Source organism: Lasioglossum baleicum, chromosome 4 (assembly GCF_051020765.1).
Source record: "Lasioglossum baleicum chromosome 4, iyLasBale1, whole genome shotgun sequence".
NCBI classification, from domain to species: domain Eukaryota; kingdom Metazoa; phylum Arthropoda; class Insecta; order Hymenoptera; family Halictidae; genus Lasioglossum; species Lasioglossum baleicum.
Window position 1 is genome coordinate 14,741,216 of NC_134932.1, and position 13,465 is coordinate 14,754,680.

General features: G+C 40.3%; 2 protein-coding genes across 4 annotated transcripts; one reads left to right on the plus strand and one right to left on the minus strand.

Moving 5' to 3' along the window:
• The first annotated feature begins 319 nt into the window (after positions 1-319).
• LOC143208265 (uncharacterized) lies at positions 320-8,555 on the plus strand. The gene is made up of 3 exons (XM_076422528.1): positions 320-6,740; positions 7,357-7,626; positions 7,857-8,555. The coding sequence occupies exons 1-3, from the start codon at positions 6,396-6,398 to the stop codon at positions 8,133-8,135; spliced, it is 894 nt and encodes a 297-aa protein (XP_076278643.1). The 5' UTR covers positions 320-6,395; the 3' UTR covers positions 8,136-8,555.
• Positions 8,453-12,524, minus strand: Wkd (TBC1 domain family member whacked). 3 transcript variants are annotated; one of them, XM_076422512.1, is made up of 5 exons: positions 12,331-12,524; positions 11,406-11,541; positions 10,140-10,713; positions 9,385-9,654; positions 8,453-9,157 (listed from the first exon to the last, which is right to left on the minus strand). In XM_076422512.1, the coding sequence occupies exons 2-5, from the start codon at positions 11,522-11,524 to the stop codon at positions 9,044-9,046; spliced, it is 1,077 nt and encodes a 358-aa protein (XP_076278627.1). In that variant the 5' UTR covers positions 11,525-11,541; positions 12,331-12,524; the 3' UTR covers positions 8,453-9,043. The 3 variants fall into 3 exon arrangements, with proteins under 3 accessions (XP_076278627.1, XP_076278626.1, XP_076278628.1); XM_076422511.1 differs by lacking the exon at positions 12,331-12,524 and adding an exon at positions 11,951-12,223; XM_076422513.1 differs by lacking the exon at positions 12,331-12,524 and adding an exon at positions 11,691-11,914.
• Positions 12,525-13,465: the final 941 nt, after the last annotated feature.

Genomic DNA, 13,465 nt, shown 5'->3' on the forward strand with positions numbered 1-13,465 from the left:
ATGAAATTTTCCTTGTGAATTCGAAGGGCATGCACCGCGTTCGTACGGTACAACCGATTAGGTGAACCGTGATCCAATGGTTTCGCACTTGGAGCCACGAGGTCGAACGGTGCCGAGCGACCGGAAGCGGAAGAAGCAGTGACACGCGACCAAGTTCAAATCGATTTGGCGGCGATTCTCGTCCCGTCTCGAACGATCTCGACGTTTTTGTACCTTTCGAGGAAAACGGCAAGAAAACGAAGAAAAAAATTAGGGGGTAGGTTGGGGGGGGACGATGACAAAATGTCAGAGACATAAGGAAACACTGAAAACTAGGGCCTACCACCGCCGTCTCCGAGAAACGACTCGTCGTCTCGCGAGTTCTTGTAAATTATAAATTAGTCTGCTAAGGATCGGCGTGAATTTGAAAATGTCGCCACGTATCCCGTCGCCGGACTGCGGAATCTATGCGTTCGTTCAAATTTTGAATAAAAATGATCGATTTCTCTTCGACGCGCGTCGCTGTCCTCGCTGTACATTGCGTATAAAAAGGCTAAATAAAATTTCCATGTATTGTTATCCGAAATCGTATCGTTAGAAGAAGGTAGGAGACTTAAATTTTTGGTTAAATGTATTTGAACTGTATGCACCGCGTCCAAGAGAGATTCGATTGTGATCGCGGCCTGCAGAGTAGAATATTAAAAGGAGGCTATGTAAATTTGCATGTTCGAAGCATCAAGGTACCACGAAGAATCTCGTTCTTTCTTAATGGAGGATAATAATCGGTTAAACTCTTTAACGAATCAGAGAGCCGTGGCGCATAATCGGACCATTTTTTTTTTCTTCAACCTTCCGACGATTAACACACTTCACGAACGCATAAAGATTCGCAGTCTATTGCCGTGAGTGTTTTCGTTGAGTTTCGTTCGAATATGTAAACGGAGGAATTAAGGTTAATTACGTGTAGCCTTAGATTTTGTATGATACTCACTTCGAGGAGAAGGATTAAGACGCTAAAGATAAAGAAATATATTATATATATATTATATATATATATTGTATCTATGAAAATGTACGTGTAACGGAAGAAACAACGCTGTCGTTCGTCGATCGCGAATCACAGAAACGCGATTGACGAACGCCACGGAATGATGTAGCGGCGCTGATCATCGAATCATCCTTTTTGTATGAAATTCGAAAACGGGAAAAAAAGAGCGAAACGAAATGAGTCGGGAGAATGAGAGAGAGCGAGAGAGAGAGAGAGAGCGGGAGAGGAAGATGAAGAATTGTAAAGCGATATCGGTAACGGTGCACTCGATGTGAAAGGAAATACACGACACAATAATGAGCCATACACGCGATTTCAGTTTTCCACTTCCTGCTTACGGTACGCCGGTCTAATGCCAGTCCCGTCGCCATTTTTTAATGTTTTAATCAATTTTACGCCCCTGTGACTCCGTCGATCCGCCTTTCTTCTTATCACACCCGTTATTTCATTTCCAATCGATGCACAGATCGGTAAATCCAACAATCCCAACATAACATCACGTTTGCCGAAGGTGCGGGGTCCACGGAATTCAAAGATGGCCGATTAGCCGTAGATACTCATTTTGGGAATTGCAGCCACACTCGTTATTCAATTCATAGTCCGTTGTATAAATTCTTACAACACTCTAACGTAAATAAATTTTATTTGTTCAATGAAATAACCACTTCAATGCAAAACACATTTTTGCTAGTGCGGCCGACACCTTTGTTTACGCTTGCGAGTAATTAAAAGTTAAAACCCTTTGGACTCGAAGCAATTTTAATTCGAAAATCAAGACATTTCTTTCAAGCTAATTTTTATTCTATCTTCTTTCCATTGCGCACATCGAATTGAGACTGTTTTCTCATACACACACAACAGTTGAGCTTTTTACAATTTATACAATACAGACGAATCGAATAATATTAAAACTGTTTTGAATAATGGTATGGCAATTTTCACTGGCGCTCCAGTCACCATTCGAGTGCAAAGGGTTGAATGTTAAAGTTTTGAGCAACAGTTGGAAAGATTGGGGATGTATTAACATATCAGAGTAAATAGTGTCTCAATTAGTCTACTCTCTCCGCAGACTTCACGATGATGCATTTCAATTGCAATTAATATTGGATTTAAAACGTACCGAGCACAAGGCTACTCCACTCGGAAGTAAGCTGGCCGTGTAAAATCAATTTGTTGGTTACCAGCGCGTAATGACACGGTTTTCTAGAAGTACCGTCCGATTGAGTGTCGGGTACTCTATGAACATTGTTTTCAGTTCGATGGAACTATTAATTTTCAAGTGCACTGGTCTCGTTGTACCGTTAACGTTGTTAACGTTATTGTTTCCCGGTAAAAGGGATAACACGATCGGTGACCCCGTTTAAAAAGAGCAAAGGTTCATTCAGGAACCTCGACGACAGTTTGTTTCGACGAGGGTCTAGTAAAATACCGACGAAAGTCATTTTGCCGTCTGACTGGATGATCATGGCGGGACAATAACAGACGGACGAGTATAATTAAAGAAAATCGTGGGTTGTCGTCTAACGGCTCTGCGCAGGGGCCACTGAGCGAGTCCGTAGAACCGTGCGTCCATCTTGAACGTTTTTTAACGACTTTATTACAGAAAATTACAGTGCCTCTTCGCGCAGAAAAAATCGGAGATTTTCAATAATTATAGTAGACGAAAGATATGCTAACTAGCTCGAAGTGACTACTGTGCATTTCACTGTAATTCGATTTCAATGACAGCTTGCTATATCGAACGCGATTTATCGTTCCGGGCTCGTTAAAAAATATTTGGTCAACCTTCCTGTCAAAAAATGTTAACAGAGACCTAACTAATGTACAGGAATAATTCATTAGAGTGCGAGTAAACTAAAGGTTAATATTTTAATAAACTACTGAAAGTATTGTACGAGGGATTGTATCAGTTTCATATCGATCAAATTAAGATTATATATAAAATATTTCGGGCCGGAAGAGAAATTCGATTTTCGAATTGGAATATCTCCGAGTGCAGAGGGTTAATAATAATTTGTTGCTATCGCGGCAGAGATAGAATGGAAAGCGTTTCTCGTTGATTTCATAACTCGAGTAAAACAGCTTCTCAAAATTATCCTGCGCGTTCCTCGAGATAATTAGGAGAAGCACGCGGCGGCAGCGCACGGAATGAATTAGACAATCAAGAACGAAAGGAATACCGTACATTTAATATCCAAGCATCCCGGGGCTGACGAGCATGTAATTTCTATTCCCCAATTATTCCGGTGGAACGTATTTTTAGTACAGTTAGGAGGTAACGCCGAAGTCTGGCGAGAATATAACGCGCCGGGCCTCCTTCGTCGCGCAAGTTTCCTTTTAACGACGGACGACCGGAACGAAAGAAACCGAGGCGTCTGTCGGAACAAAGGAGATCCAGGTTTCTGGCGCAGACTTCGATTTAATCGAATCTACGCCCGGTTAGATCTTACGAGAACAGTTTCCGCAACCACTTCCTCTTTCCTCGGCTCAGAAACGCAGCCACGACGCGCGACGTAGCAGTCTTCAACTTGTTGCACGCACTTGCCGAATTGATTGATGATTCCTCTCGCATTGTTATTGATCAACTCACTCAATTGTGTTCACTTTTACAGCTGAAAGTCTTCAACTAGGTATATACAACATCTGAAATGATTTATTAGCACCGTTTGCTTTATTATTGAAGATCTCTATTTTCTTCAGCTGAAGAACGACAACGAAGAAGCAGTGATGGTATCTCTCGCATTATTATTGAACAACTAACTCAATTGTGTTCCCATTTTCAGTTGAAAGTCTTCAACTAGCTACGGACGACATCTAAAATGATTTATTAGCACCGTTTGTTTTATTATTGAAGATCTCTATTTTCTTCAGCTGTATATCGACAACGAAGAAGCAAGAGGTCTTTGACTAATTGCAGATGGCTTCCGAAGCGATTCATTATGCGCCTCCGAAGATCGCAAAAAGATCCTCCGCAAGTTGCAACGAAATGCGCAATGGCGGAACGGGACCAACCGAAGTGATTGATGGTACCTCTCGTATTATTATTGTAGAACAAACTCAATTGTGTTCCCTTTTCCAGCTGAAAGTCTTCAACCAGCTGCAGCCAACATCTAAAATGATTTATTAACACCGTTTGCTTTATTATATTGAAGATCTCTGTTTTCTTCAGCTGAAGATAGACAACGAAGAAGCATAAGTCTTTGCGTTCCGAAGCGATTCATTGCGCCTCCGAAGTTCGCAAAAAGATCCTCCGCAAGAAGCAACGAAATGCGCAATGGCGGAACGGGACCAGTGCACTTCATTGTTCCCCGCTGACATTTATCGGGAACCCGTTGCGCCAGGAAGACGCGGTTTGGTGATTTCGATGACTGAAGGTAGCCGGACACCGTCAACTCGAGCTTGTTTGATGTTTTATTCGTTGCATCTAGAGCGCGAATTTCTGAGAGCTAGCGAGACTTGTCAAGACTGCGCGTCCCTCTTGTCACAGAATGACGAGTCAAACTGCAGAAAATTAAAAGATTGAACTGGCTGATATAACCAGCCACGAGATGTTCGACGACACGGGCGAATACAAAAATGTCGCGGGAAGAAAGAAATTCTAACTGAGAGAAACCCGTTCGTCTACGAATGAAGCCGGTTCATCAAGATCCGCTATTTTGAAAATTTATCAAACACCTTGCTTGCCGATTTATAAAATTACCAACCAATGAAGCCGGTTCATCGAGATCCGCTTTTTTGAAAATTTATCAAACACCTTGCCTGCCAATTTATAAAATTACCAACTCACATCTTCCCATCTTCCTCCGTCTTCAGACTTCAGAGGTGGGCGGTTGGGGTTAACGGCGAATTCGAGGTCTGCTTGATTCCGTTACGGATCAGCATGTTTTGCCAGAGTTGGATGATGTCGAAAAGCTTGATTCGTGATTCAATCGCGTAACAGACGTGCCCGAAACCGCGTCTATATTCGCCGGCCACCGGATAATCAGGTTTTCGTGTACGTAATACTTTTGGGGACATCAATGCTGGGCTAAGAACGCGGCTTGGTCCTTATTCCGTATTCTCCGTCCGTTCTTTCCAAGGAAAACTTTAGCGGACTTTGCGTGATGAAATATGCTTCGCCATTGTCCTTAATCTGTCGACGGACCAGTCAACTCGTCATTCGTACGAGACCCCGTGTTTCAATGACTAAAATCGCTCCTTGTGGCTGCTCTTTCTTCGTTGCGCAATTTTCTGTGCATTTAACTTTAACCTTTCCACTAAGAATGACAAGTTAATTCGACATGCAAGCTTCTTATTTTCTTGTGAATTTTTCTTTCAATGTTTTGCCCTTTATAATAATTTTGTTCGTTTCCTTATCAATCCTATGGAGTCGGTACATTAAAAAAACATTTTCTCTCGAGAAATTGTTATTTCAAATCAGTTATTTTAAATTATTTCCTTCCAGTGGTTCTTGCATTCGATTGCAGGACACATTTAATTTTAATTTTATTTTACTTTTTATAATAAGTAATAAACAAAATGAAAAGCAATAAGCTCGCGTTAAGACATGTTTCACGTTTGTTCTTTTGATAAAGCTTTTTCGTTTTAATTACATCATATTGTGGGAGTTAATTCCTCAAAATGTAATTGGTCATGTAAAAAGAGACTCTCGAGACGTCTCCAAGACGTCGGAATGTCCAACAACAGACGTCTTTAAGACATCTTTGTGCAATCTGGGTTATCGCTATGCCATTGAACAGAAATTCCCCTAATGGAGAAATCACATGTTCGATGAATTTGCATGATGACGGTTCGCAAATTATTCCGAAAAATGGCGGTCAGATGGTCGCTCGAGGCAAGAACAAAATTCGAACGTCTCGCGGAGCATATGGCTTCGTTCTTAGTGGATGATGTTCCTCCACATACGAGCTGGAGAATTCCTCGATCACTTGGTGGGGAACAAACTGTCCGAGGATCTCCTTGCAGTTCATCCCCGTTAGCGTAAACGCGAAGTATGCTCGCCGCGAGTGTTCCATACACGTGACTCGCAACTTTTTGTTTGCTAAGAGACAACATACTGTCTTGTCTCGACTGGTAACACAATTTGGAATCATCAAATAAATAAATATAATAAGTAGATATGATTTTCAAATAAAAATTCAATCGACTGGAAGACATCTTTCGTCGCGGAGGCACGCGCGGATTGCTCTCCGAAAATAAGCACAGTTCTCGAAAAATAAGCAACGAATGGTTTATTTTCCGGTGTGTATTTTGAAAAGATCTGAAGATTATTCTCTTGTCGTGGTGGTGTTGTTGGGCATCGAGATAATTAGAAATTCGCTCTCCTGGCATAAAAAGCAAATGCCCGGGATATATTAATGGGTCCAAGATGGATATCGCGAGGAGAATGAATCTGATTTGTCTCGCTTTGGTGATGTTGAAACTTGTTCGCGCGAGAATGCAAGGAACCGCTGAGTCCAGCGGCGAGTATCTTCAGAAGGCGATGATGCAGCTGCAAGAGTTCAATGTTCCGCCCCCCGTAAACGTTTACGATCGCCTGTCTTGGGCCAACAACTACAACAATGTGGCCGACGAAGAAAAACAGGCTGTCCAGGTGCAGAGGATCAACATGCATCCACGACAGAAGTATAAAAACCAGAGCTACCATGTTCTCCTCGCCGAGAAGGCAGATACGCTCCGCTACGATACGGAGAATCTTCCCAGTCATTATCAGGTCAGCGATCATTTCTAATTATTCATTGTCCTCCTTTAAAAAACGCCCCAATTCCCAAGCGATTATGTAGGGCTTTTAGAAAAGTTGTTTATCAAATGTGCGTGTTGTTCGGTTTACAGTCAGCGAGGTACTGTCTTCTGTCATTTAATGTATCTTTGAAAACAATTGATGAATGAAAGAATTAATTTTAAGTGGAATTGATTTGCAGAAGGGTGAATTTTTAGTGCAAAACCTATATAGAGAAATTCGTAGCGCGTCAGTTTATTTAAAGTTAGCTAACTTCGTGTTAAATTACTTTACTCCATATTAAAACCACAGAATCCATCAAGAAATACGTTCTTGCGAATATAATCATTACGTGCATGACAGGATTTTTCTCATTGTAATAACAGTGGTACATGCGTGACGATCTTTTTTACAAGAGTTACAACAGAAAAGCCCCTCTTCCATAAAGATAACCACCATAAAATTACATTTACAGTTTAATAGAAGGAATTCCGTACTCCGCTTCCGGTAGACCTTGAGACAATAATTAGAAATTCTGACAATGATCGTACTAGTATTTATTAGGTATAGGATTAACTGAACAGAAATATATTTTTCTGTATTTTTGCAGCCGTACAGTTCCGCCATTGCCAAAGTACAAGAACCGGAAGCGCTCGGGTTCTCGCGGGCCGAGCTGGCTGCTATGTACCAAAAAGCTCTGGAAAGAGGATCGACAGTCAATTTGCAAACGTTGACAAATGCGCTTTCCACTGGAGAGTTGCCTCAAGTACCGCAAACTCACGTGGAGTTCCCAATTAAATCTCCTAATTATCAATATTACTTCTTCCCATTGAAGAGCTTCATGTCGGAGTACAAGAAAGATCACGGCTATAAAACTATAGTGAGTTCATCAAAATTAGTTTTAAATATTCTGCAGAATTTCAACGAATTTTTCATGTGTTGGTTTCTCCGGTTTTGATGATAACTCGATATAACTTATCGTAGCCAAGAAAGCAGCTGTCACGTCGATGATAAAATTATGTGTTACAAAAAAGTGTGACGTGAAAAATAAACAGTAAAGATAGTATAACATGAGAGGGAACTATTGTACATAATATTTTTTTTTTGCAGCCTCCAGCCGTGTTCAATAGTCCTCCGGCTCCGTTATCTACTCAATCTATATTGTCATCGAGCCCTCTCTTCGTCGCCATAAGCACCTTCGTCACCATGGCGGCTCTGTTCATGATGAGCGTTTTATTTTTACCGAGGCTTCCTGCGATCGAAGCTCTACTGCAATCCCGGGAGATTCAAGACGACTTTCTTCATTTATCGAGTGCTATTGTGAACGCTATTGATCGGTACAATCTCCTGGAAAGCCTCAAAGGACAGCGCGTCGAGTACATGAGGTAGCTCGTTATTATCTCCTTCGTAGTGTCTCGTTTCTATCCCCGACGCGAGTCATCGGCCAATGAGAACGAAGATATTGTATTTTCTAAAGTACTGTTCGTAATTAATTTGTGGATTCCATCATTTAACTCTTAATTGGGCTGCAGACCTTTGTGCAATGAAATGAAAATATTATTTGATCGCTGTAAAATGCCATAATAGCATCAAATCTGCAGTCTATTCACGCTACATGTAATTAGATTAATTAATTGCTAACTATTTACAACTACGATACTTAGATTTTAATACTGTAAGGTAAAAAGATAAAGTCAAACGAGACATGTATTTATAAAATGTATTTAACTGTAACATTAATTAGTTCCTAGTAAAATCTTCCACGAAAAAACAACGATCAGCTAAACAAAACAAGTTTTATTCGATAACATCGTTATACACTACACTGTACTCTTTAAAAAAACCGTGTAATGTTTTACAAAGTTTTTTCCTTTCTGTTTGTACATAAATATTAATAAAATCGTATGAAAGTTAATAACTAGAGATATGCTCGAAATAATACAACGCTAAACGGTACTATAAACACCTACAAATATTGTGCATCTTTGTAACTATAATATATATTTATATATTATTATAATATATTATACGATAGAGAAAAATAGGGACAAGTTATATATTTGATCTGTCTCGGGAATGTATATCCGATAATCATTTAAATTTGTAATAAAGAAGTTAGGTACTCTTCAACCTCTTTGCTGTACGCAGATTTATGCTTTGTAAAAGTTTAACTACGTTAATGTATGCGTTGGTGTCTGTACAAATATGGAGGATATAAAGAAAGGCACACTTTGGAGTAATACCTGTAAGCTCATTACACATTACTCGGTTTTACAAGCTATTTCTTTTTCTTCTAATCAGTCTCTCTCTGTTCGATTAGCAGGAGAAGCTGCTTGCTCTGCTTTCCGCTTCAATGCTTGACGTTGGTGCTCGTACTCGAAGTCTTCTTCGGTTATATTCAACTTCCTGATCTGAAACATTATCACACTATTTAACATGACTGGTTCCAGATTTTATATTTCACAATAATTGAAATTATAAAGACGTTTTCGTGGTAAATGATCAAATAAATATATTTAGTAGAGCAGATATCATAATACGAACTGCACAAAGTTCAAATAAATTTATTTGGCTACTTGTAGAGCTCGGTAGGTTTAGTGTTAATTGTATGCGATTTATTATCGCTAGTTGATTCTACCTGGTAGACCAAAGCCTCTTCTTCCATAATGTGTTGAGGAGGATTCCGTAATACTTCCAGCGTTTCATAAATCGCCGGACAACGCTTAACTAGTGATGCACGACCCAAGCTGCCTTTTAACAATACTAATCCTACTTTAAATATTACTTTAACTCCCTCGCAGAGAAACATATCCCACACTCGGAGGATACTCTCCCATGGCAGTGTTCGCGTATAAACACATAAGAACCATTCAGTCATGTACATTATTGGCTCCATCTTCTGCTTCTTCTGCAAGAGCAAATCGAAACAAATTTAGATTTATTTATAATGTTACTTAGCAGCACGATCCATTTTAACCCCTTCCCGTACGATATCGAGTTAGACTCGCGATGAACAATCCTAAACATTTATGGCTCCTGAAAATTTTCAAAAAATGCTAGAATATAAAATTCGACAGAGTTTAGTATGATTTTTATTTGTTTTCGATCTACAAAGACTACTACCACTGAAAACAAGATTTCATTTAATTCCACTTTCTTAAAATTCGTCTACAAAAATTGCAAATTGCATGAACACCCGCACACAGTCTAGTTATTAATTTCCTATAAACCGAAATAAAATTTTATTTTGTTGTGGTCGATATATAAACTACATATCCTTTTTTTCGTGTGAAATTCTGAACGACGAAGAATTTTTCATTGCTACAGCCATGAAATAAATAGCAGTGCAAGGGATTAAATGCTCCACCCTGTATAAAAGAAATGCATACTAACCAAGTGTTTGTAAGCGACAGGAGACACTCTCTTCAAAAGGGCGAACAGGATGTCTCCATCACGGAGCAATGTCTCCATCCCATGGCTATAATACCCGAAGAGATACTTGTCGCATATCGCAACCAGGCACCAGAACGCTTGTACTGCTGGCATGTGCATCAGCAAAAATGCTGCGATGGGTGCATGAGCTTGGCAATAGCCAACCTTACTATTTAAAATGGAATACGCCTTCAGTACTTTGAACAATTCCTCCTGGCCGGGAGCCTCGCCGATGAACATCACATGATGTGGAAATTGCCTATGGAGATCCTTCTTAATATCGTCTATGTATTTAGGATCACCAGATCGTTCTACAAGTTCCTCGAACACATTCGGATTCGTGTCCATCAACAATTGACCGCCGCACAGGTTTAACCATGCTCTTAGTCTCACAGACGGCGGAATACCTTTCCTGCATCTTTCTCTGACTTTGCGGTAGTTCGTGTTCATGAAGTAGCTCCAATTGTTAAGCATCTGTATCCATTTCCTTTCTCTCCTTAGCATTACCTCCGCTGGTATTCCCTGCTTCGCGAGGCTGGTGTTTCATGCGAACAGAAATTTCACAAAGTCAGTTTCGATAAGTGAATTGTGAGAATCGAAGAAAATGTAATTTAGAAAGGTGTCAGCTCCAAGTACAATGGTTTCTTACGAAACTTATGATTCATTGTGTTTCGTTGTAAAACCCTCTTGTGAAGGGACAAATGCGCGAGTAAGAAACAAAATGGATATATGCTGTATATTTGTCAGTATTGTAATGTACCGCTACATAAGATTACCTGTTTCGAACGTTACTACACTTTAAGAAAATACTAAAATACATTGCTCATTTTTAATTGTATGTTTAAATCATATAATTTATCTTTAATTTCATGTCTTTTATACACTACATTAAGAATCGAATTGTTGCTACCTGATATAATTAATTGGTTAAAATTATTTTTGTATGTTCTTTGTGTCTTTCAAGTAGTGAAGATTAGTCTGCATTATGCGTGAGGCTGACTAAGTGTTAACTAACAAATTGCAACCATATTCCCACAGCACTGTCGAGTTTGATTTGGAGAAGACAAGCCGAGTTTTGCATCTTGTACAATAAAGAGTTTGGCTATACACCGATTGGCCATTAACCCAGCAGTGATACAACTTCGGGTACGATTAGAGTAAAATTACAGAATGTTGTAGAAAGTAGAGATACCTCCTTATCGCTACAAGTAGAAAGCTAAAGTTCACCTGTCCGTGCTATAGTTGGATGAATCCCTTCGCAGGAACCCATGTCGGTCAACCTTCGAGCCCTCGAACTTGTTGCTCTCAGTGTCAGCATCCCCATTATGCGATCCTGAGGACGCCATAGCATTTTTTCAATCGTCTGGAACGAATAAACAGAATGAACACTAACAGGAAATAAGCTAGAGAGCATTTCTCGTAAGATAGTAGCGAGTGGTGCTCGACCAGTACATGGAGACGAGAGAGCGCGAATTAATAAACGAACGATTCAATTAACACAATGTCATATACCGACGATATCATCGCGTCTCACGCGAAGAGAAACGCCCCGCGCAAAAGCAAGCGGAGCCAAACTATTTCGAAACTATAGTTATGTAGATGTAGGTGGTACGTGTCGCAGAGCCCCTCTTCTGTCATTCGATGATAAACACCGTAGAACAAACATTGAATGTCCTGCAACGGTGATAGCAACGTTTCCGTGTACAAAAAACAAACGATGACGAATACACGGCCGCGCGGTTCTAACGGTAAGGAGTTTCTCGCTGACTTACAACATTAAAAGTGGTGAAAGAAAATCGGATGACTGTCTGCGTTAGATCTCCGTGTGACAGTTGACAGTTGACCGCCAACGTGGTCCGGAACATAACACTGATAACACGACGCTCATTATTGCAAAATATCGACGGCTCACAGAATCGTACGATAAGGCGCCGTCCCGCAACGCCCGAAAAGATTTGTGCGACGAAACACAATCATTTGTGCTCGTTCTCTCTCTTGCTTACTCTCCCTCTGTTTCCCTCTTTCCCTCCCGTCCCCACGCAGTAACTAACATACGCGCAATGCCCGTGCACGTACTCGGGCAATTATTTACTTTCACATTGTTACGTTAACTACGAGTGGGCGTACCATGAGAAACAACCGTTCCACCTACCATCGATGACACGCAGAACCTCTGATCAGAAAACCAAAACGTACAGCAGCCTCGTCGCGCATCTCCTGCGCTAATAATGTTCGCCTGTTCGCCTCGCTGTCATGTCATACACGAGGCGACTTCCTACAGTCGGCAAGTTAAAATTCAGATCGGCCTGCTGCGACGTATAACAGAGGTTTTTTTGTTATTTCCGAATATAGTCCGCGATTGCGGATTGGACGTTTCCGTTCGAACGTGCGCCGTTCGTCCAATGGCGACGCGGAGCTAAAAGTAGAACCGAGTATTCCATAAATGGATCTAATGAACGCGCGTTATTTGTTGGCCCGTAAAAAGACCTCTGAAATCGAGATCTTCCAGTGTGTGCAAAGGTACTAAAAACAAACAGGCCTTCAGTCTGTTGATAGAGGCATTACGGGAACTTGCGGTATCTGATAAGGCCTCTGTCTACGGCAGGGTTTCCCAAACTGTGTTCCGCGAAAAAATATTCTTTTTTTCTACATTTTGACTATAATAATTTTACGTATGAATTTTTCTAAGATTTATTGGTTATGTGTCATTACCTACCCTTCAAATTACACAAGGTGCTCCGTCAAAATTCAAAGATCCTTGAAGTGCTCCATCAGAGAGAAAAAGTTCGGGAAACCCTGGTCTACGGCACTGTAGGTTCACAGTTCAAATCTATTCTTGCTATTTTCTTTTACAGGTGTACATTTCTTATTTGATTGCCTAAATACTCATGTTAACATATTTAGACGTGTTCTTTTCTGTACGATTTCCACAATGAAACGGAATGATATTTGCGTTGAGTTAATAGTTATTTATATCGAATCGTTCAACACGAATCTATCTGCCGGTCGCTGGCTGATAAGGATAACTAGTTGATTAGCTAGAAACACTACTATTTAGTCAGTCAGTTTGCGGGAAAATTAGTAAATGCATATTTTGAGGCAGATTCATATTCATTATTGCCACGTTTAGTAGGGAGCAGAACCTATATACTCATATTTATCATGTTAAAATAGATTCTGTTCCATGCTTAAAAAATCTATTTTTGTTTACGCTGACAAAAGTGGAGGCAAAAAAATGAGAGAGGATGAGAGTGCATGGATATGAGCACTCTCGTATACATCCTCTC